The 23,459-nt window shown below is 45.2% G+C and overlaps 1 protein-coding gene across 2 annotated transcripts in view; it reads left to right on the top strand.

The window, feature by feature from the left end:
• Window positions 1-21,225, top strand: part of EXOC4 (exocyst complex component 4) — a 421,296-nt gene extending 400,071 nt beyond the window's left edge. For both annotated transcript variants that reach the window (XM_074869675.1, XM_074869674.1), the window contains exon 18: window positions 19,840-21,225. In XM_074869675.1, coding sequence (XP_074725776.1) covers window positions 19,840-20,077 — 238 coding nt within the window. In that variant the 3' untranslated portion in view covers window positions 20,078-21,225. The remainder of the gene's footprint in view (window positions 1-19,839) is intronic.
• Window positions 21,226-23,459: the final 2,234 nt, after the last annotated feature.

Here is a 23,459-nt window from a genome sequence, read left to right as displayed (position 1 = left end):
GCAAGGAGAGAGAAGTGAGCATGATTAGAGTGCGATTTTTCTGAATTGGTTTAAATTTTCTTTGAAATGAGATGAAGGGCCTCCTAGGAGTGCCTGTTGCTTTCTCGGGAGGATCAGGGAGCAGAGGTGATCTGCTCAGGTGGAATTATCCACGGCAGACCTCTATCGCTAGGCAAGATGAGCCCCTCCTCGGCTGTCTGGGGTCAGGAGGTGACTTTGCAGGTGGGCAGATCAATCCGTAAGCTCCCTCGATAGGTTTTTACACCCAGTAGCAGCCCCGTATTAACTAGATTAGGGGGCTGAATTCATTTGGCAATTCCTACATCCCTAACGTCCGAACACACTGTGATGTGTGAAATTACGTAGCATCCACTCTTCATCGGTATCACTCCATTTAGCAGAGGAAACATCTTAAAATATCAGTTGGTACTGGACTGCACCAGTCCTGCCCAGGCTTTCCACTGTTGACTCAACAGTTTTATTTTGATTGGCCATTTCAGTTTCTCCCGGAGGCACTTTTAATCTTCACACTGTAACCTTTAAAGATATAGGTTTTAGTGGCCTCTGTAATGATTTTCATTGCCTGAATGTGGATGTTGCTCTGAGTAAAGAGATTAATTCAATTTTCCTAAACTGGAAACGGACTGAAAAACTGAGAGGCTTCATTGACTTTCTTTGCTTGGTTCTTGGTGTATTAGGGAAACAATCAATGGAGGTGAACTTCTTAGCCAGCGGAAGCCGGCGTTCACATTTCCAGGGACACAAGCTTAGGAAGATGTGAATAAACATTTTTAAGAAGTGTTTTTGGCTGTTAGACTTGGCCAGAGCACGTTCCTACTCTGCATTAACAACATCAGGATATATTCTCCTGGAAATGAATTACAAACAAATTCCTCATTTATCCCTGAGGTGACAGTCTTTTGCTGATATGTGCTTTCTTGAGACTAATAAGTTTTGAATGTCGGTGGAGAAAAAAAAAAAATCAAAGTAATTACTTTGTGTTCCCAAGCTCCTTATTTGTGTAGGTGCCTGTGTGTTTATCTCTCTCTGTCATGCTGCATTGCTAATGGTAATTAAAGTGAAGGGATTTTTCTTGTTAGAAGTTTTTCTTCTTAATTTCTACCTTTAGTGACTTTGGCATCCATGATGATACTTAGCCACTGACCAGTTACTTGCAGAACTGCAGTTGCTTTAATATAAGGTCTAAGTTTAGGAAACTCTGTCTGTCCGGCTGGAATTGGATGGGTTTCTTTATCCAGGTCTGCGGTACATGGCGTGGATGTTGGTTTTCTTTGCAGGCCAGGTTTTGAAAGCACGTCCTGTGGGTGTGAGTCCTGGTATTCACTATCATCTTGGTGGTGGTTCTTCCAAATCACAGAGTACTCGTCAACATTTGCTTTATTTGACTATACAGAATTTGGTATAGGGGTGATAGTAGCAAAAATAAGGAGCAAAGCCAAGTTCACACTGTCAGCAATGGTGTGGTGTGTGCTCACCACGTGCTCGTGGCTCCCTGATAAACCAGCATAGGACACGTTGTCTGCGGCTCAATGGGTGGGCCAAGGAGTTGTGCCAGGTTTCCAGCCTCGGGTGTCCATCTCACCCAGGGAGGGGCTTCAGTCTCTTCCTGCACTTTGTTTTTGCATGAAACATCAAATACGTGGGCTAGAAAGAGGCCACAAGGATTTCCCACCGGCTCCCCAGGCTGCACAGTCTGCAGACCAGGTCTCAGTCAGGCTCAGGAGACAAAAACCAGAGCCCCACCACGGTGTCCAGAAACTGCGTACGTTGCTTGGGGAGGAGTGGCTGGAGAGCTGCCAGTCAGAGAGGGACCTGGGGGGGTTGACTGCCAGCCGGCTGAACATGAGCCAGCAGTGTGCCCAGGTGGCCAAGAAGGCCAATGGTGTCCTGGCTTGTATCAGCAATAGCGTGGCCAGCAGGGACAGGGAAGGGATCTTGCCCCTGGACTCAGCACTGGTGAGGCTGTCCCTTGATGAGTGGGTTCAGTTTTGGGCCCCTCACTCCAAAAAGGCCATTGAATGACTCGAGCGTGTCCAGAGAAGGGCAACGGAGCTGGTGCAGGGTCTGGAGCACAGGTCTGATGGGGAGCGGCTGAGGGAACTGGGGGGGTTTAGTGTGGAGAAGAGGAGGCTGAGGGGAGACCTCCTGGCCCTCTGCAACTCCCTGAAAGGAGGGTGCAGAGAGGGGGGATGAGTCTCTTGAGCCAAGGAACCAGCGCCAGGCCAAGAGGGAATGGCCTCAAGCTGCGCCAGGGCAGGGTCAGACTGGCTCTTAGGAAGGATTTCTTTGCAGAAGGGGTTGTTGGGCGTTGGAATGGGCTGCCCAGGGCAGGGGGGGAGTCCCCATCCCTGGAGCGGTTGAAGAGTCGGGTTGACCCAGCGCTGAGGGATCTGGTGGAGTTGGGAACGGTCAGGGTGAGGTTCATGGTTGGACTGGAGGATCTTCAAGGGCTTTTCCAACCGAGATGATTCTGGGATTCTGTGATTCTGTAATACAGGCTTTCTCATACCATAGAAACACGAAGATGAATGTGAAAGCCCATCTCCAGGTCCATGTGAAGCATAAAACATATGTGATATACCACTGACTTTAGCCACCAAGGGACTAGGCAGGCTTTTGTGTGCATAGAGAGCAGCTTTATTGGTTTGCTTGCTTTTAAAATGTCATAGGAACATTTTAGCTATTATCTTCTCTCAGTCGAGTCCAAGGACCTTCTCCTCCTGCCTTCACTTGGTCCCCTGCACTTGACAGCTTCAGCCTGTGGAAGTCATATCAAGCAGGATACAAGGCTGCAACCATGACTGCACTGGAGAGGCTGAGGCAACAATGTGCAGGGATAGAAATGATGATCTGAGCAGACTCTTTAAAGGTGGAGTGAAAACATGCCTTTTACAGCATCACTCCTGCAACAGGCATTGTATTTATTGTATTGGGCACTGCTGGGAACAGTGGGTTGATACCTGAAAGACCTAAGTGGTGCTGGTTGGAGACACAGCAGCTGGGGTATGAAGGCAGGCTGGCCACAAAAACATGGAAGGTAAATGGTTGGTAGCAGAAATCTTACTAAAAGGTTACAACCTTGAAATGGATCCTGAATGTCATGACAGACCCCAGGTCTACTAAGGGACCTGAGAGGGATCCAGAAAAGGAAGGAACATTCTGTTCTTCATGATTCCAAGGGGCAAAAGTTGATTTTGAACAGGCAGAATAGTGCTGAAATGGAAAGCAATGTCCTTGTCCATCCCGTTAAGGGTCGCAGCTTTCTCTGTTTGGGCAGTGCTGCAGCAGATCTCGCTGGTATCTCCTGGTGAAATTTGTTGCCTCCTGACTCTCGTGGTGGTGGTGGTGGATGGCTGTCTGTCAGTCAGTGCGGCTGTCACCTCTGTGCACACAGCCGGTGGAGCAGCTCGGCTCTCCTGCAGAGCAAACGCATGCTGGTTTCTAATTCAGCAAACAAGCAGATGGCCAAAAAGGAGGGGTGGGAATGTAAAGCTTTGCCTGCAGCTCTCCCTCCAGGAATTCCGTGGGCCAGAAAAGATCAGGAGAGTTGGTGGCAGAGATTTCTGTGTTAGAGTGTGGAGGAGGGATGGAGAAGGACCTTTCATCCCAGGGCTGTGTACCATGAAGAGCTTGCAGCTGAGGGAACTTGGGGGGTTTAGTCTGGAGAAGAGGAGGCTGAGGGGAGACCTCATGGCCCTCTGCAACTGCCTGAAAGGAGGGTGCAGAGAGGGGGGATGAGTCTCTTGAGCCAAGGAACCAGCGCCAGGCCAAGAGGGAATGGCCTCAAGCTGCGCCAGGGCAGGGTCAGACTGGCTCTTAGGAAGGATTTCTTTGCAGAAGGGGTTGTTGGGCGTTGGAATGGGCTGCCCAGGGCAGGGGGGGAGTCCCCATCCCTGGAGGGGTTGAAGAGTCGGGTTGACCCAGCGCTGAGGGATCTGGTGGAGTTGGGAACGGTCAGGGTGAGGTTCATGGTTGGACTGGAGGATCTTCAAGGGCTTTTCCAACCGAGATGATTCTGGGATTCTGAGAGGAGTGTTCAAGGTTCTCCCCACCCTCACGGGAGGCCACAAGTATGTTTTTGTAGCCCTGGATGTGCAGTGACATCTCTAGCTGGATTTCTTTATGTATTTAAATTGCAATTCAGTCTTTGCAAACTTTGCAAGTGATCGCTGTCCAGGGAGAAGCGAGGAAGAAGAAGGAACTCAGTTGGTTTTGCTTTTAAGGGTTTTTTTTCCTCTACAGTGGCAGAGAGTGGCACTTCCCAGCACACTGGTATGGCAGGGGCTTTGGTGGATCATTTGCTCTCTTTGAAGCAAGGTCCTCCGTGCTCACCTGTGAGCCATAAGAGCTGCCTGGTGTTAGGGGGAAACTGCCTAACCTGCTTGGAGCTCCCATTTGACCTAGAAATTGCTTTCTGCTCCCATGTTTCAAGGTGGGTTCTACCTGCGTTAAGTTTGTGTGCTGAAGGTGTGGTAGCCTGCTGGGAGCTTCTCCTTAAATGCACAGCAAACAGAGCTCTTAGAGGAAGGACAGATTTTTTTAAGAAGGAAAGTTGGTCTGACACCAAAAACAAATTGCAGAGGAAGGGGGAACCATCAGTGTGTGAAGAACAACTATCCCAGGCATTTGTCTGCAGCTGAAATAAAGGTAAATATTGGATTGTCAGCTTGAAATGCAACTCTGTTGCCTAGTTCCAGCCTGCAAATGGAAGCAATTAGAAAAATGTCCTGCCTTTTTCACAGCAGGCTGCATCTTTCTAGCACAAGCCCCACAGATAGAAAGACACATGCACGTCCTTAAGTAGCAGATTGGTTTACCCTGTCAGTCAGATCTCATTAGAAACTGCGATGCTTCATACCCAGTAATCTGCTAGGAAATAACAGATATTGGTGCTGTGCGATATGTTTTTAAGAGTCACGGCTCATCACTTTTCTATGCACTAAAATCGTATCTTTTGCAGAGGTCTCTCTCTTAATTAGATTGAGCCAGGGAGCGGAGCATTTCAACCTCCTGATGCAGTGGCATCCAGGAATCAGAAATGTTTCTCTCGGAAGGTGTGTGAGCAGACAGGCACGGCTGGTGGGGTGTAAAATACCAGTGCTAGGACACAAGGGAGACAGGTGAGGACACGGCTACTTCTGGGAACGGTGCTTTCAAGGTCACAGTTGAGGACAGGAGAGAGGAGCAGAGGTAGCAATGGCTCAGGGCCAGATCCTGCTAGAGGGAAGATGGAGAATGAGCAAAGGACAGAAATAGCACAACTGAGAGGACCAACAGGGTCAAGCCATGACGTAGCATTAGGGCAGAGCAAGATATCTTGACAGTCGAGTCCAGGGCAGGTATAGGCCAGGAACCGTACAGCAGAGCTGGCCAATTCTCCAGTTCCCTTAACTCATGTGTGGCAATCTCTCCACAACCAGGATCCCCAAGGCATGTAGCACGTACTCGTGGAGGTAGGAGCACTTCTCAGGGTGTCTCAGAGGCACCCCTCTGGCTCAGCGAGTCCCCAGTAGCTGGAAGGGTGATCTAGAGGAACATCACTGACCTGCTCCTCTTCGGGCAGGTGCTGTTGGCCACAGTCAGCACAGTGGGCCACCAGGACATGGACTTTTGGTGGATCATGGTGTGGCCTGCTGCAACCATTCTTACGTTGCATGGCAGCTCCCTGGGTGCTTGTCTTCTACCACAGGGAGGAGCAGACCCCAGGATACCAGCGGCTGGTGCCAACATGTTCCAACATAAACTCATCACATGCACAAGCACACGTGCTCACCATGTCACGTGCTCCAGGCTTGGCAGCCATGCTCAACTGCTTCAGGACTGAACACAGCCCAAGGGCCTTGGGTTGCCTCTACCTCCCATGGCACCAGCTCAGCACGGCCTTCGCTCAGGATTAGCCCATCTCCGAGAAGCAGAGTGGCATGCCAAAGTGGCTGAACTGCTTCTGCTATTTAAAAGCTGGCTTGAGTAGCTCTCTGACCCTACCTGGAGCAGGTTTTGTTCCCAGATTTACTGAGGTCTTGCTGAGGACACGATTCACTTTCCTAAACATGGTGCTATTTGAAAGACCCTTGGATAGCACAGGTACATGAGCAGGGCTGGCAGGTGTGACACAGGTTACAAACTCCAGCAGAAATAGTGGCACTAGACACCTGTGTTTAGGCAGATTGAGATACATGCCTCCATTTCCCTCTGTAGTTAATTATTCTCTAACCAGCAAGGTCCTTAATTCATTCACTTTCAGTCTGCTTTGGCGTTTTTGGCCAACTCAAGGCTAATAGTGAGTCCTTCTGTTGCCAAGCCACATGTCCTTATCAGTGTCCCTAAAGGATTTCCACCAGCTGCATTGTGCAACCAGTAGTTTCTTTCCACCTGGTGCCTGAGGATGTGCAGGTCATTCCAGGGGATGGCTCACTCTTGGCCAGTGGGATCTGTAGAACTCCTGGCTATCACATGGTATCATTAGGATTTCTTTTCCTGTGTCACCTGCTGTATGTGAGTTGGCCAAAGAAGGTTCAAATATTGTTGGTCCACTTTTCAAATGCTGAGAGCTGGAGCTGATGCAAAGGTCTTTGCTAACTGGGGCACCTTAGAACCTTCCTTTCTCACTGGTGCTGAAACACTGATGATTAGGGTGGTAATTTTCCCTTGTGCTAGGGAATATTCTCACCTCCAGCTGATTTCCTATGGATTTCCACGCTGCCTTCCTCTAGAGCAAGGGACTGCTGATTGGTACCCAAAGGACCCACAGCCCCACACACAGAGGAGACCACCATAAGCCCATCTCCTGGCTCTGAGATCTGAACAAATTCTTGCAGGCTCCATGGAGCCAGTTGGTTCTCATGGTGACAAGTTGCTATTCAGCAGTTTCTGACCCATGGAGGAACAGCTCCACATCATCTTCTTTCCCCCTGCTCCTCTTTCTTCCCTCTTGAAGCTCATGCAGTTACATCCTACTTTGGGTATTCAGCCACCTCAGTGTTTTTCACTACGAGCTTTCCCAGAAAAGTTGTGGTCCATTTGAGTTGGATTTTGGATACTAAGGTGTGATTGTCATAATTACCCTCTGACTTCCATCCCTGAATGAGATGAAAATGCTGTTCCAAAAGGGAAGCTGTGGGTTTTGCAGCTAAATCGGTAAAAAAATGAGTAAACCGAGAGATGATTCTTCAACTGCAAAAGGCGACTGGCTCCAGGGCACAAAAGCACAGAGTCTGAATGGGGAATGCAGATCAGGCAATTCCTGTCTATCCAAGGTAGATCCTCTGGTGAGGCTGACATTAAAAATTCTGACTCAAATGCAGGAAACATGGACTTAAGGAGGTGAATTATTGATGGAGCGCAAGTATTACCATATCTGACAGATGGAGACTGTCTGAGAACATTTTGCAGAGTGGCATCTGCACCATGCCTGATTGGCGTCCCTGAACTTTCACACATCAGATGTAGAATATCAACACACAAACTCTGATGTAGCAATTAAATCTGTCCTGTAATGAACCTGGGCTTCATAGCCAAGAGAAATCCATACGCTCAGGTAAAGGCCAAAAACCTCGATTCTTGTATTTTGGGACGATATTAAAATAATTACACCCAGACCACTGCATTTGAATATACACATATGATGTCACATACGTATTGCTTTCAGGAAATGGTCCACAATGTGTAATCTCTAACTTGGATTTTATTGAAGGCTGTAAAGCTTGCCTTGTATTTTACAATTTGTATTCCAGATCTGAGATCAAATAGTATAGAAAAGATATAAAATTCAGATGACATCTCACGTCACCTAAGTGCGTTAACATCTAAAGCTGAAGTCAGTCTCTCAAGTGCATACAGAAGTCATAGATCTGATATGTATTCCACGTTGTCATGTGTGCAAAAACAAAGAGAAGAAGAAAAGAGGTGCAAATAATAGCAAGTTTTATGCTTTCATGAAGAACAGCTTGTATTATGAAGAAGCAATATGTAAAATATGTCTTTTTTAATAAGATTCAGTGCCTTCGTATTCCAGGTTGTTTTCTTAAGCCCAACGCAACTTGGTAAATGATTGTAATTTTTTGCCATCTGTTAACTGTTTGGTGCGCTGTGTGAAATTCATTCTTCCTTCACTGGTAGCATGCAAATGTGCCGATTCTGAGAATCATCAGGAAAATGTGCTTTTTGTCCCTGGAAGGGGTTCAAGGGTGGACACCAGCGGGGAAGCAGGCCCTGGGAGGTTACTCAGTAAGCATCAGCATGGGGGTGGGTGTTTCTGGGTTGTAGCCATCCCATTGCACACACAAGGGACTTCACACTGACTCCTTAATGTCAATGGACCTTCATTTTCTCAACCTCAAAGCAGCCTTCTGAGAAAACAGAGAAGTTCCATACATGGTGTCCCTAAAGTGCTTTGAGATGTACGAATGGGAATTAAAAGAGGAGGTTAATAAATTAATACAAAAAAACCTACAGGTTCAGTTCTCACAGCCGAGTTCTTTAGATAGTCTGGAGGTTTTGTACAGTTAGAAGATGCATTTCAGAAGGAGATAAAAATAGCACTTCAGAGTAATTTCTCTGCTTTTGATGGCTATGAACTACTCCCTCAGTTTAGAAGCAGTGCTGGGATTCTCTTCTCACTCTATAGGGACCAACTTTGTTTCCAAGGAGCCACTGTTGCACTGCAGTGGAGTCTGTCTGGGGTTTGCAGCCTGTACGTGAGGAGTGGTGAGTGAAGGGATGCATCTCCAAGATCCTCCATCAGTAAGACAAACAGACCTGTTTCTTCCATGCAGAGGAGAATGGAGATAGAAACCACATCTATGGCTGTGGGTCTAATCCTGCACTGATGTTGCCTTGATAATGTTTTCATTTTAAATGCTAGTTTATGCTGTCTGGCAAAACATCTTGTAGTGCAGATCTGTTGGCTCAAAAAGTTGAGATCATTGGAGGTAAAATTGCACCAAGAATGGCCAGAAGGGGCCACAGTTGTACTGCACACAGCAGTGTTGGTGCTTGCTCTGACTTAGGTGAATGCTCTTTCAGGATCGGTATTTTTCAAAAGGAGCAATTAAAAGTGGCCTTCTTGCTTTGCCTACTACAACAATACCTTAGAGAGGCAGTGGCTTCCCTCTGTAAATAGGTCTTTTGCCCTAGGTACGATAGAGAGGGAAAAGCAATTTCAACCAAAAAACACTGCTGCAAGAGCAAATGAGTAGCAGCTGGCCATAAATACCTCTGGCCTGCAAATCTGAAGGTTTCTAAGCATCAGGAGAAGTATTGAGAACTGGCATATTAGGTGTCATGAAATGTTCATCTGGCCAGTGGCCAATGGAGAATGCATGGAGAAGAGTGTTGAAGCTCTTAAGCACTGACTCCTTCATCCAGGAGACTCATAGTTCTTGATGTCCCCTACTTGCCTCCATATAAAAATTTGGCATTGAATCCATCCTGGATCCCGGTTTCTTTATAATAAAAAATCTCCTCAGGGCACTTCAACGCAATATAAGTAACTGTTTTATTGTAGGATGAATTGGCTTCGCCCCATTTCTCTTCCATTCGTAGGTAGGAGATCGTGGCCATCAATCCCCTTGAGGTCTTGGTGGTGGTGGGAACTGGTGGTGATGAGACAGGGGGTGGGGTTTGAGGCTGCTGCACCATTTTGTTTTCCTCCTGCTTCGGGTAGGTCTGTGCACAGTATTGAGCAAACAGGTATCTGTAGGTCACTTCCACAGTCTCAGTGGTTTCTAAGCTGGAGCAAGGTAATGACACTGGACAGTGCTACCAGGAGAAGAAACAATAGTGCCGTGAGGCAAGTGAATCCAATAAAGGGCTCCTCCATGAGAAACACCAACATGTTCAACAAAAAAACAGTAACAAACCAAATTTGGTGTCAGCATGTCCACAGAAAATCTCCATTCCCTTATTTCTGAAGCCACTGCAGTATTCAAACCAGATGAACAGAGGTGGCCAGAAGAAAACATTAGCTGGTGTTTTCAACTATTTTGGTCTGTTTGCCTGACTCCAGCGAGTGGTTCAAACGTCCTCTGAAGCACGGAGGCCCGACCACAACATACTACAGGCAGACTCTTGACTTGGTGGACCTTGTAATTTCCTACCGTAGTTCACATGTTGCAGCCTGTTCAGCCTGTTAGCACGCAGATCCCGTCAGATCTGTCCTTCACCCATCAGTAGCTACCCAACATCCCTATTTTTATTAAAAATCAGCAAATTTGCACCACTGAGCATCTCCCTGATTACAGCGTTGAGGTTTTTTTTATCCAGTTCCAAGCCACTTGATCCTAAATAAGGCTGGGGGGGTTTTACCACAGTAATTGTTGTTCCCAAAGGGTAGCTAAAATTGTATTATTTTTTGCTGACTGGAGCAATTTTTGCAGTACTTTCCATCGAACTGCTGACTCTCTTCTTTCAGGCTACATTCATTTCCACGTTTCCTCTCATTTATGCATGAGGCAAGGGGAAAAATTGCTTAATATTCTTTATAAACTGGCATATGGTATAGATAATTTTTTCTTTTTACTATATGCAGTAAAAATGCAAATGTCTGTGTCTTATTTGCAAATGCTGGCATTAATAACTGATATTTAAACAGGCCAGATTAGCACTTTTACTGATCTATTAAAAAGATTTTTTCCAATCATTTGCACACTCAAAATCAATTTTAATACAACATGTAAATTGAATTTAATTTTTTTATATAAAATTGCATTTATCTGCTTGAACCATTAAATTTACTATTTAATATGTACTTTCCAGCTCACTTGGTTAGAATTCCATTGCTCTTTATCTGTATAAATTTAATTAGCCTTGATATCATCAGTATATTATAGAACTAATTAAAGATTTAGATAACTGCTGAGGGTGCTTATTTAATACCCTATAAAGTTCCATTTGGAGAGCGAGAATTTCCATCTTTCATTATATCAGCCAGTATGGAGCTACAAGGAGTGTCTCAGACATTGTTTTTGAAAAATTATTTAATGGGGTTTAATGGATTTATCCTTCCTTTGAAAAGCCGTGTAATTACTGTGTATCGCTGCACAGCGCGAGGGTGGTTGGAGTTGGTCGGGGAATGGGTTTTAAATGCTACGTGCACGTAGCATCCCCCTCCGCGCTGACGCCGCCTGATGCACGGAGATCCCCACGCATCACGTGTTCCCAGCAGGGCAACATTGTCTGAGTCACGAGTGACAAATCATGGGAGGAAGGGAAAAGGAAATTAAGAAGGAAATATTAATAAGAAAGTAGTCAATAAAGTAGAGCTTAGCAGGTATTAGGACGAAAAGGATGAGAGAGTGAAGGAGAGATCTTTTGGAAGAGTAGCTATGTTCTGCACGTACCTTACCTTTTCCTTTGCTAATTAGCTCCACGTTTTACAGGTGATTTATCATCTGTGTTTTGCAAAAAGGTTTGCAGTAGAGAGAAAACCAAGTGCTTCAGTGACACAGAACTGCACGTAGCACCCAAAGGCGTTGGCTGAGGTTTTTTTTTTTTCCAAAACCAGCCATTAACACAAAACTGCTTAATCTGCATAGAAGCCGACGCGTAGGTGAGCTGATGTGTGTTTAGTGTTTCTTACGCTGTGTGGTTTAAGTTCTAAAAGGGAAAGTAATTGGATTTTATAATTTGGTTGTATTTAATTAGAAGACTGTGCTTATACCCTTTTGAATAAATACACCTACTTTTCTTGCCTGGCCCCAGACCCCAGTCAGAGTTCTGGGCACCGCAGTCCCAAAAGTGGTTACGGTGCCAGTCAAGATGCAAGGGCTTCCCATCTCTGATATTGTTTTCTACCTTGGACAAATGACTTAATTTTTATCTCAGTTCTTCCAGCTGTTAAAAAAAAAAAAAAAAAAAAAGCTAATACTATCCTTAATCACAGCTCTGATTATTAAGGGCTGTGACTTGGAGAGGTACCACAGGAACATGAAGCACCATTATATTATAAATTCACTTTCATTTCTTCCTCTCATGTTTTCTTTCGCAAACCATTTCACATCTTGGGTGTTTGCACATTTTAGCTTTTTAAGTGCTTTTTACGTTCTTGACACTCTGCTCCTGTAGTAACACAGCTCAGAGCCTCCTGCCCCAAATCGTGCCACGTGTTGCAGCGTGTGGTGATGGGGCATCTGCCTTTGGGCTTCCGAGAGGCTGTGGATGAGGTGGGCTCTGGTGCACCTACAGAAGATGTAGATCATTGCAGCATGCAGACATTTTTGGGCTAATTTTATGTTCCCTCTACGGTCCATGGTGACAAGCAGGTGCTTGTCAGCCACAGTTCATCTCGCTCCAGGCAGACAAGAGAGGAATCCATTTCTTGGCATGGTTTGTAAGAGGAGCTGAGGTTGACAAACACAGCAAAAACATCTCTGATATGAACATCTAAAACTGTGTGAATTCCTCTAAAGCACTTTGGGTTCATCTGGAGGCAGAGAATGGGCATTACTGTTGTTGTCCCCAGAACTGCCCCGGGTTAATTAAAAATCAAGAAAGAAATCTTAAGAAATGATAATCAGGATATACATTCCCCTGCGGAATCGTGTCCTGAGGGTGATGATACTCTCTGGTGTGTTTTAGGGCTGTAACTGCATAGAGGACTCAAAGGATGCAGTTTAAGATGAGCAGGTTAGAGAATGGATATATGATGTAGCAGATACCTCCCATCACTAGTTTCTATTTTGTTATCATAAGCTACCCAGATGGAAGAAGAACCAGCATCCCTACTTGCAGACTCTTGCTTTAAAATGCTGCTCACCGATGCATGTATGCAAACATCATTGCCGTCTTCATGAGATGTAGAAATTGCAGTAATTGCTGGGTTATGTGGATTTTCTTTTGCTTGGTATTTCAGGTTTTCAGAGCTTGGTTTGCAAACTCCTGCATGCTAGAGTTCATCTCTCCTGCCCCATCTCCCGTGCCCTGTAACCATCAACTCCGTCCTCATCTCTTTCCCTTTCCCATCACAAATGTCTCATGTTCCATAGACAGAAAAGCCTCATGGGCTTCTCTTCTCAGTCAAGCCAGCCCTAAAAATCCATTTCTTCTGCATGACATGAACTGAAGTTACCTCATTTCTGTATTTTTCTTTTTTGCACTCACTCACCTCCTCCATATATTTAAGTATAATGGTTCCACCAAGATCTGCATGTATCAGAATTCAGTGACTTTATAACTGCAGCTTTGGGCTCTTTTCCTCTTGCATGCTCATTGTTCTGTCTTGTGGTTTTTGTCTAGATTTAGTCTGTAAGTGCTTCATACTTAACCTTTTTTACTTTCTTATTAGAGTACCTAAGATATTTTTGGGTGCTATGAAAGTGACTCCCTCATCCCCCAAAAGAGAAGTAGATAAAGTACAGAAATTTTTTGTTCCCTTTGCGTATGTCAGCACCCAGATCTCAGTTCCTGCCTTGTGAATCCCTTTCTGCCTGCACTACCACAGAGTGGGCACCCAGCTGTATAATGAAGGAATAATTAAAGTAAGATCCTTTATTCTGAAACATCACACTGTTCGTCTGAAGGTCCTTCTCTTAAGAAGAGATCAAGTCATTCTCAGGGAAATCAGAATTTAATTTTGAATTCACCTGGCCATCTTTTGAAAAACTTTTTTGTGCGCAGGCCTTGGGTTATAGGTTAACATTAGCATTTAAATGGAGAATGGTATTAATAGCCCTCAGAGGAGCTTGTCTCATCCTGATTGCCTTTCCAGAGATTTTTTTCTAAATGAGAAAGCCTCTTTATTTTTTTTCTCGTTCGCCAAGAATAGAGTTCAAGAGACCATCTTTTTTGATATATATATATATATATATACTCAAAATGCATCCTTGCAAAATGGGTTCATTGTTGGCAACTTGATGTTTAGTTTTAAAACTGCTATTTAAAAAAATAGAACAAAACAAAACACTTATGTGTGTTAATTGGCTTCTTCAGTTTCAGTTTGCCCATGGGATGTTTTTTCTTTCACCTGGGAACCATTTCCACCAGTGATATTTACCCTTCCTTACCTGCTCTTAGTACAAAGATGTTCCAAAGATGTTCTTCAGATGATGGTAGATATTCCTGGGCCAATTCCACTCTGCTAAAGAGAGCAGAAAGAGTACAGTTGTATTTGGGCTTTGGATTAGGCATTATTTGCTCTAAGGTATGTGTCTGTCCTCAAAAACACGCCCAAAGAATTCAAGGGTTAGTTCAGACACTCTGAACCCAGTCCCATTGTCAATAGTCAGAGGAACAGGCTACAGACATCTAGGTTGGTTGACTTGCTGGGATGTGAGATAGTCACATGAAGGAGCATTGTAAAGATGGATTTTATTATTTAAAAAAACAAATCTTTGTCATACAACCCATCAAAACTAGTTCATAATCCTGTATGAGCAGGATAGTAAGGACTTTGAACACCTTAGAGAGTCCTTCACTCCTCATTCCCCCAAAATATGGACATCAACACTGAAGCTGAACAGAAGTGGAGAGTTTGGCCAGGTATTTACCATCCTAAAAAGCTAAAGGCTTGAAGTCAGGTTAATGTTTCCTTCCCCTTGTAAAACAGCAGTTGTTGGTATTTCCATAGCAAATCCAGAGAGTTGCTCTGTAAGAACCTGTACCACATTTACGTGTATAAAATCTGTCATATCAGATCAACTCAACAGGTCCCATCTGTGCTTTTCAGCATAATACAAATAAATAATAACTCTGTGAGTAAGCACACAAACAGATTTCCCTGATGAGGTGAGTCACCCAGGTCACTTTGTTCCCATCAGCCACATTCCTGACTTCATACTCGGGTGAGTAGTGAGTTCAGCTGTTCTCTTCGTACCCTGAATATCTCACTGCTGAGCACTGGGAGGCTCTTACTGCCCAGGCTGATGATGTCTGTAGGGTAGATCAGCTTACGTGTGCTCACGTAGAAGCTGACTGAAGGCTTAGGAAGCTAAATTTGCTTTTTGGTTAGGTACACTAATCCTCTATTATTATTTATTAACCTATTTGTCAGATGATAGAATCAGCTCTTGATAAATATTAATTCTTCTTTCTGGTTTTAAATCTCAACTTTAAAAAAACAAAGCAGTTTGCCAGCATTTCACTGAATAGAGCTTTCCCTCACCTGTCGTACATTTATTTCCCCCATCCCTTACTAACTTGCTTTCCTCAACCTCCTCTTGATAATCAAAAGAGCATTTATAATGGCAGGACAAATACACTTCTGAAAGTAAAATGAAGAGCCTAAATAAAAAATCACAGAACAAGAGGCTCATCCCACTCAGTCTTTCATATTTCATTATTTGATAACATCAGAAGATGAGTCCATCAGAGCTGCTTGGGCAAAGGCAAACAGGAGTGTGTCTGATCAATATTTATTAATACTTTCAAAGACAAGGGAGGCAAAGTTGAGCAGACTTCGTAATGGAGTGAATAATTACTCATGCAAATAGGGTTTGGCCGAAGGCAATGCCATGCCAAAGCGACAGTTTTTTAATTGCACCCAATTAAAAATGCATACCTTTCGCTCACTCGTACTGTCTCGCTTGCTCTCTTTTTTATTTTGTAGGAAATTTTTAATTAAAAAATAATCTGATCCTGGAAAGAGTGACAGATGAATCCTGTGTTTATTAGGTGCAGAATTCTTCAGTAATCCAAGATTTGGGACAGGCTCAAAAGGAAGGCAGCTGTAAAGACATGGGGTAACGATGGGCTCGCATTGCTGAGCTTGCCCGGTGATGGGTCTCAGCTGCACATGGGGCAACTTTAGTTCTTGCTTTTTCTTCTTTTAAGGTGCTCAGCCACCTTGGGAAGGCCTCTGCTTTGGAGCAAAGACTTGCCATCTCTCAGAGAGATCACCCCATCTGAGATACCCTCTCTGTCATTTTGTTGAAAATCCAGCCAGAACTGGCAAAGGTAAAAATCTCATTTCACATCCGCGCATGTGAAGGTGATCAGTGTTTCCTAAATCTAAGTGTTTACCTTGGCAGTCCTGGTGTTTTCTACACACTGTGTGTGTAACTGTACTTGAGATATTGCCAGAACCCTCAAAGTTAACCTCATATTAGATTTCTGACTGTGTATTGAAGCATCTTGATAAATACCCAAATCTAAAATATTGAGACTAACAGCAGCTTCTGTGCACTCAGTGAATGAGCCACACATCAAGATGCCAGAAGGACACTATAGAGCTGACGGGTAGGTAGCTGCTCTTCAAATTTGGGATCTTAGTTTCTTCAGGGTCCCAGATACAAATATTTAATTATGCCAAGTTCAAGCATAAACATAACAGGACCAATTATAGCTAACGAGGGGAGCTGAAATTAAAACTCATCCTTAGCCCACTGCCCCACAGGGCTTTATCAATCCCTGCCTGTAGCTAGATGTCCCTTGAACTGCTTTAGCTGAAGAATGAGCTGTGTTTTTCTGGCTGGGAGAGAGTTTACAGTAGTGCCAGTGTTACCAAGCTGGATGCGACTGAGCCTCAGCAGTTCTTCTGTCGCCTGCCACTGCATTGTTGCTTCTAGAACTGCATGAGATCTGCTGGGTTTTGTTTGTTATGTGGCTACCTGCAAGAGGAGCCAAGGTTTAAAGATTAGCCATCAGCGTGGCAGGAGATGGTTTGGACACACAGGCCTTACCGTGACGTGCTCCTGAGCCAAGACTTGTTTTCCGTACAGAGGTTCTCAGGGAGTTGCCACGTGTCTCAGGAGAGTGCTGGGGCTTTGTCGTTGTGCTGGGATACAGTGTTAGCGTCGTTAGCAATTAAACTGCTAAATCTGTTCCTGTGATTGGAGATGAGGTTTGGTTTAGTCTCCCTCTCCCCGACTCCAGTACTCTGAAATCTGCTCCCAAGGTTTTGTGGCTTCTGCTATTGATGTTTTCTCAAAAGCTAAGATTCGATTCTGTGGCTCTGCAGGGGACCGGGACAGCCTTGCAAAATGCTTCTTGTCTGAGCCACGTAAATGTTTTCAGTCCCTGTGTCAAACAGCGGCCTCGTTCAGCACAACCAGCATCGCAGTCTGAGTGAACAAGAGCTGTGACTGTTGAGGAGAGTACAGCAGTAAATCCTATCAGGTCACGTGGTGGCACAGTAGCTTCTGGGGCACCACGAATTGTGCCGTTGGGTTTTTCATGGACATGGGAACTGAAATCAGTAGCTGATTTGGGTGTTACCCAAGCCTGAGGAGTTTGTAGCTTGTAGGGATTCCCCAGATGCCTTCTGCAAATAGCAGCTGATACAGGGATGTGTGAGCTCTCCCCCGTGCTTACCTGCCTTTCGAGCTGCACAAACATCCTCTTTTATCGTGTAGTAATTCAGGGGGATTTGGAGCTACTGAGCCTGTTCTCAAGTGGTTTGCATGATTTCCGTTTCTTTTCTAAGGGAAATACTCTCATTGAGATAATTTTCTGCCCCGTTTACCCCCTGCTTTTGAAGAAACAGTGTGTCCTTGGAGCACAGCCCACCTCAAAGCCCCCTCAGGCAGTCTGTGATGCTGGTGAACTGGTCCTCTGTCAGCTCCAGGAGTTTCATAGCCCGTATCTCAAATGTGTGGAGCCTCACAGCTTGATTGCTTTTTCAGCTTATCATTCATCCCCAGAAGCTATTTTTTATTTGTGTCTTGTGCCTTCTACGTGTATCCACTCCCACTCACACACATTCCCTTCTTTTGAGCACACAACTCAAATCCTGTGAGTCCTTGTTCTCTGAGTTGATGATTTTGGAGTCCTCTTCCTCGAGCCACGAGCCCTTCCTCCCACCTGATCTCGCCTGGCCCTGACCGCAGTTGTGTTGGCGCAGGCTTTCAACCACAAGGAGCAAATTCTCAGGTCACAGCAGCAGGCTGTGTCTTGAAGGAGACAAAGGAGATAAAAATACCGAGCTCTGAAGCCCAGTAGCCTGGCCACGCTCGCAGGTGAGGCCTGAGGTACTCCAGATGTGTGCTTTTGCTACAGCTGCTTACAGCCATTGCTGCAGTGATTTGCAGTCTGGGTGCTCTCCACAAAGGCACAGCTAAGCCAGACCTGAGAGCCTGCAAAGTAAAGAACAAGAGAAATATAATATGCAGCTTTGCCCTGATTGCTATTTTAATGCATTCAAAGAGGAGAGAAAGGGAGGGAGGTGATAACTTTTCCTGGAGCCCCTGCTCTTGGGTTTTAAATAATTTATTCCACCAAGACCTAAGGATTAGACTGCAGCCTGCCCTCGTCCTCCTGCAGAAGCGTGGAGGAGTCATGCAGGGACCTCCTCTTCAGCTGCTCCAGCCCGATTCTGCCTCGCTTTGCTCTTCTTGCCAAGAAGTGCTGGGTATTTGGCTGAAACAAATCCTTGCTGCTGTGTGATGCATGCAGACAGACAGGGATCTTTTCACTTCTTCCTTGAGCTTTTCAGATCCTTGTTTCTTAACAAGGGCATATAACATCTGTAATCAAGCTATAAAGTTAACCAATTCCTCTAGAAAAAGGATTACTTTCCATCCATGCACTGCTTTTTTTAGTTTTGAAATCTCAAACAGACCTAAACCCACAGCCAAGCCTCACCACTTGCTGGAGCTTGCTGCAGTGGAGTCATATGTGAGAACTTTCCCCTTATCCCTGACCTTTAAGGGTCTGTCCAGGATCGGGAACCCCTCTGCCTAAAGAAGTTTTGTAGCACCTTGTATTTTCACAGCTCCCTCTGAACAGGATTCTTTGTCTTGGTGATATCTAGACCCCTGACACCAGATCTTACCCTATGGTACAGATGGGGAAGCTGAGGGACAAGAGCACAGCTCTGTGAATGGAAAAGGAATTCACCAAAGTGCTATATAAAGGGCACCCGAGTCCTTATTCCCCTTCTGCTGCATGATCTCTAGGCAGTGCTTTCCAAGAGTCAGACACTGTTCTCCCGATTTCAGACCTTCATCAGTTTGTGCTACAGAGGAAGGAGGGAAAGAAAAAGTCTCAAAGAAGCTCTCACTAGTTTTACCTCTTCCACCTGCGCAGTGGAGTCAGGGCAAATAATCCAGTCCCTGCCCATTTTTTCTGCAGTGCTTAGATTGGCAGCTGTCAGAATTGCCTCACTGCTTCCCTGGCCTGTGACACATTTTTCCTTCCAGTAAGTACTTGTTTAAATTCCCTTCCTTGGAAATCCGTTCCTTCACTAATGCCACTTTACATTAATTTAAACCAGCCTGCACTGCAGCCTCTATATTATGCCTTCTCTTCAGATGATCTTTTACTTATTAAAAAAGGCGCCTCGGCTCCTGGCTCAAATTTTATTTTGCATTATTTAAGATCTTCCTCTCAAACTGTGTGTCTCAATAGCGTTGGAGGTCTCTGGAGTTTTGGGCTTGGAGCTCTTCCCATGCTCCGTATTAGCATCTCTCTGCAATGGGGGTTCATTAGGGACAAAAAACTCCACTTTCCTTACCCCTGAGATTCCTTTCCTTTCCAGAAGACTCCAGTTCTTGCAGGCTGAGTGACTAGATATACATCTGTGCATCACCACATATATATATCTATATGCATCTGTGTCTACACACTGCTTTCTGCATGCTGGATGCTGTCGGCTGACAGTAACTGCTAGGAAAGAGGAGCCCTCAGTTCCCTATAGTTTGTGTTTTCCCTGAGTATGGAAGAGTGTGGGGAGCACATTTCTGAGATTTCTTCTCCTCTACATGCCCACTTGGCATCTCCTGATGTTCAATACGTTTGTGCTTTCTTTGTACAGTGCCTGACGCAGCCCCCTCTGCTCATGGCACTGCTGAATAAAGTAACAGTCGATGGTATTCTACGGCAATAAAGGTCTAGAGCACCGGGTATCACTGTTCACCAGAGTGAGTTTTCTGTTTGCTTCCTTTTCAGGCAGTATTATGAGATGCTCTACAACACAGCAGACGAGCTCTTAAACCTCGTGGTGGATCAAGGGGTGAAGTACACAGAGCTGGAATACATCTATGCTCTGAATTTACTGCACCGGAGCCAGACGGGCGTGGGAGACCAAACCACCCAGAACATGAGGTTGCAGCGGTTGAAGGAGATCATTTGTGAGCAGGCTGCTATCAAACAGGCCACCAAGGACAAGAAAATCACCACCGTGTAATCTGCTCTGTCGCTCGCATTAACCGAGCAGCAGGGGCTGTCAGGTTGCAGGTCCAAGCCTCTGTGTTTCTGTTATAATCAAAGGCAAAAGCGCGTATCTTCTGGGTGGCATTGTACTGGTGAGAAGGGAAATGCCATTTGAAACTTGGTTCTGGGGTTGTTTTGGGGGGTTTTGATGTGTAATCACATAATGCTTCCTTAAGGTGTTCTCCCAAGAGCGACTGCACAGCAGGCACAGGCATCCTGGTGGAGATTTGGGTGGGATATTTGGCTTTATTCTGTTGATGCTGCTTTGCCTTGAGATGTAAAGCAAGCTGCTATCTCTGGCGGGGTGGGAAAAGAGATTTCACACTGGCTCAGGTCAGAGTCTTCCGTGGAAGTTCAGACCACACTAAAGTAAACAGCACCGTGGCAGTCAAGCACAGACCTGTTGGTCACATGTGGGATCTTGATGGTTTTGAAGCCATTCCAAGAGCGTTGCTGCGTGGAGCCTGTTTCAGCTCTGCCAGTGCTAGTCCCCATGACAGTTGTAGATGCATTAAGTTTTCTGCTGTTCCCACTGCAAAGAGATCTAGTTGCTTATTCCTTCAGATAGTGATAAGCAAGTTCTCGTAGTGGGAGGTAACATGGGACTGTTTGTTTCCACTTCTACTTTTTCATTATCATGGAGCCATATGGCATCATTTTCTACAGCGCATGCTGCACTGGATGATGGTGGATAAAGGAGAAAATTGCCAATATAAGGTAAATAGCAAAACTTAATTCTTTTTTCCTGAATATATCTTTTGAGTCTCCCCAGCTCAAAAGATATTTTGTAATTGTCATTTGATGTACTGGAAGGACACGCAGGCTTATGTAGCTCAGCACTAATGATCAGCAAGGGCAGGAGGAGGGCAGATGCCAGCTCTGCAGTCTGAGGTCACCATTTCTGCCCTGTCTTGACCATGTAAAGCCACCTGGTAAAAGGTTCCTTATTCACTGAGGCTGAGGAGTTTATACCATCCCTCCATACTTGCACTTGTATTTGCCAAGTAAATTGTCAACCCAGTTGAGTTTCACATGTTGAGATGGGTTCTCTCTGAGCTGTGTAACTGCTTGTGTGTCAGTCTTGAAACTGCAAAATTAAAGGGTGTTTAAGGACTCCTCAAAGGCTCTGGTGCTTTGTCTTTTTTTTTTTAACTCTTAGTTTTTGTGGTATTTAAAAGATTCCCTTCCAGGTCCAAATTCATATGGTGTCCTCCAAGGTTACATCAGTGTGGAAGTGGTCTTCTGAATCATTCAGCCTAATCCCCAGCTACCACGGGCCAACTGGACAAGAATCTTCTCAACCTCCATGTTAAAAGCAGAACCAGTAGTTCTAGTTGTTAGGAATTTTCTTCTGGTTTCAATTCTCATTTTATTCATGAACCCAGTTTTTCTTACACTAATATTGGCCATTAACTACAAGAGTTCCGTCCCTTCCTTGATGAATTTGCACGCGTGAGGGTGGAGAACACCATCGTGGTAACACGTATGAAGATATGGGGTCTTTCTGGGGTAACACAAGACCTGTATTCACCTGCTCAGACACTGAGATATGCTGCAGTGTAGATACAGGAAAGCAAACTCCAGACTTTGGAGGAAGGTGAAGAAGCAGCTTGGTACATGTTAGACAGATTTCAGACCCTTTGAGGTACAGAAGTGATGTGTGCGGAACTCTGAATTCAGACCGGGCTGCTATGGACTAATGTCAGACTATTTTTGATTCCTCTCATCTTTAATTGCTTAATAATCTGAGGCTCTGCCTCATCTTCACGTGGCTGATCTCGAGCTTTGCAGTCCACATTTTCCACCCACCAAGCAGCTGTGCTGGTGGGTGCCATGACAGATTGCCTGAAATCAAGAACATTTCATATTTGGGAGTATGTTTGCTTCTAAAGAAAATTATTTTAAAGACTCTTCTTTGAACTGCACCTCACATTGTCCATCACACCACCACAAGATGTAAATACAAAGCCCTAGCACACACCTGTGCACTGGACTGAGATGTGAGAAGGCGTTTGCTGGATTGCATGGCACGAGAACACCATGGCACGAGCGTGAAGAGAGGCAGTGACATAGAAGGACTCCTCAAGTCCCTCAAGTGTTCAGACTCTCAGTCGTCTCCAGAGCCTCACAAGAGAAGTTAATATTCTCTCTGGGTATTAGAGTGGTCACAGCAAGGGCACAAAGAGAGTGAGGGTTGCCAGAGGGCACAGAGAAGGGCATGAGCAGCATGCGGCATGTAGGAACCCAGACTCTGAGCACCTTATTTCAGCCGCTCATTGACATACACTGCCCAAACTTGTCACAAACTGTTCGTAAACAATAAACTGTTGGTAAAGAGGATGTCTGAAACAACTCGAGTGGGATGTCCTGTGGGGGAGAAGCGCAGCGAGCTCTGTGGAGGTGGGACGTTGGGCCATTTCTCTCCCCATCCCTCCTGTTGTTGCCCAGAGACAGAACTTGCCTCACTGTGTGGGTACAAGCCAGAGAAAATGAGAACCTTCTGGAACAACCCATTGCACATGCGTAAGAAAGACTATATAAAGGCAATGCCCCACGTGTGTCTTTGTCGACCCACCAGAGCTGGCTGCTCTGCGACAATGCAGGATCCAAGGGTGGTGATTGCCCTTTTCCCATCCCCTCCTCATCTCTTTTCTCTTTCCTCTTTTTGCTCTCTCTTTCTTACATACATTCATGTATTTAAGTTTTGTACTAATTGAATTGCAATTGGTTGATCATTGATGGGTTATTAGGAAAATAGTCTCATCTCCAAAGTGCCTTTATTCATTCCCTGGACAGTTATCCGTTGATTGTTGCCAAATTGTCTCCATTCACTCACTAAAGTGATCAGTTAATAGAGTCACCAGCACAATTTTTCCTCTGAGTCACCGTGGTGACTCGGCCCACCCTGCGGCTCTGCTGGCTCTTCCACCGGCACACGGGCTCTCAGGGAATTCAAAAGATTCACCCCCCTCATAACCCACCACGTGGAACGAGACAAAGCTTTCTTGCTGCATCAGAAGAAAATCCTGCCAGAAAGATCCAGCCTTAACAAATCTCTACTGAATATCTTTCCCAGAAACATAGCTTTTTAGAGTGTTTTCTTGCCAACAGGTGTTTCAGAAGTAGAACATACACAATGAAGATTATGATTTTGAAGCACAGAAGTCTCCAGAGAGCTCATGTTTAGGCAAGGCACCTAGTTTTGTGTGTGCATGTGTCGGTTTTAGATCACCCACTTTCCCTGCTGCTTTCCAAGAGAGAGCATTAAATAATCAGCAGGCCCAGGCTCTGCACAGTGCAGTTCAGCTTTGCTAAACCACCTCCCAGTGAGTTTCCCGCTGCATGTGTGTTTCTAG

Source organism: Strix uralensis, chromosome 5 (genome assembly GCF_047716275.1).
Source record: "Strix uralensis isolate ZFMK-TIS-50842 chromosome 5, bStrUra1, whole genome shotgun sequence".
Taxonomy (NCBI): Eukaryota; Metazoa; Chordata; class Aves; order Strigiformes; family Strigidae; genus Strix; species Strix uralensis.
This window is presented reverse-complemented; position numbering and strand designations above follow the sequence as displayed.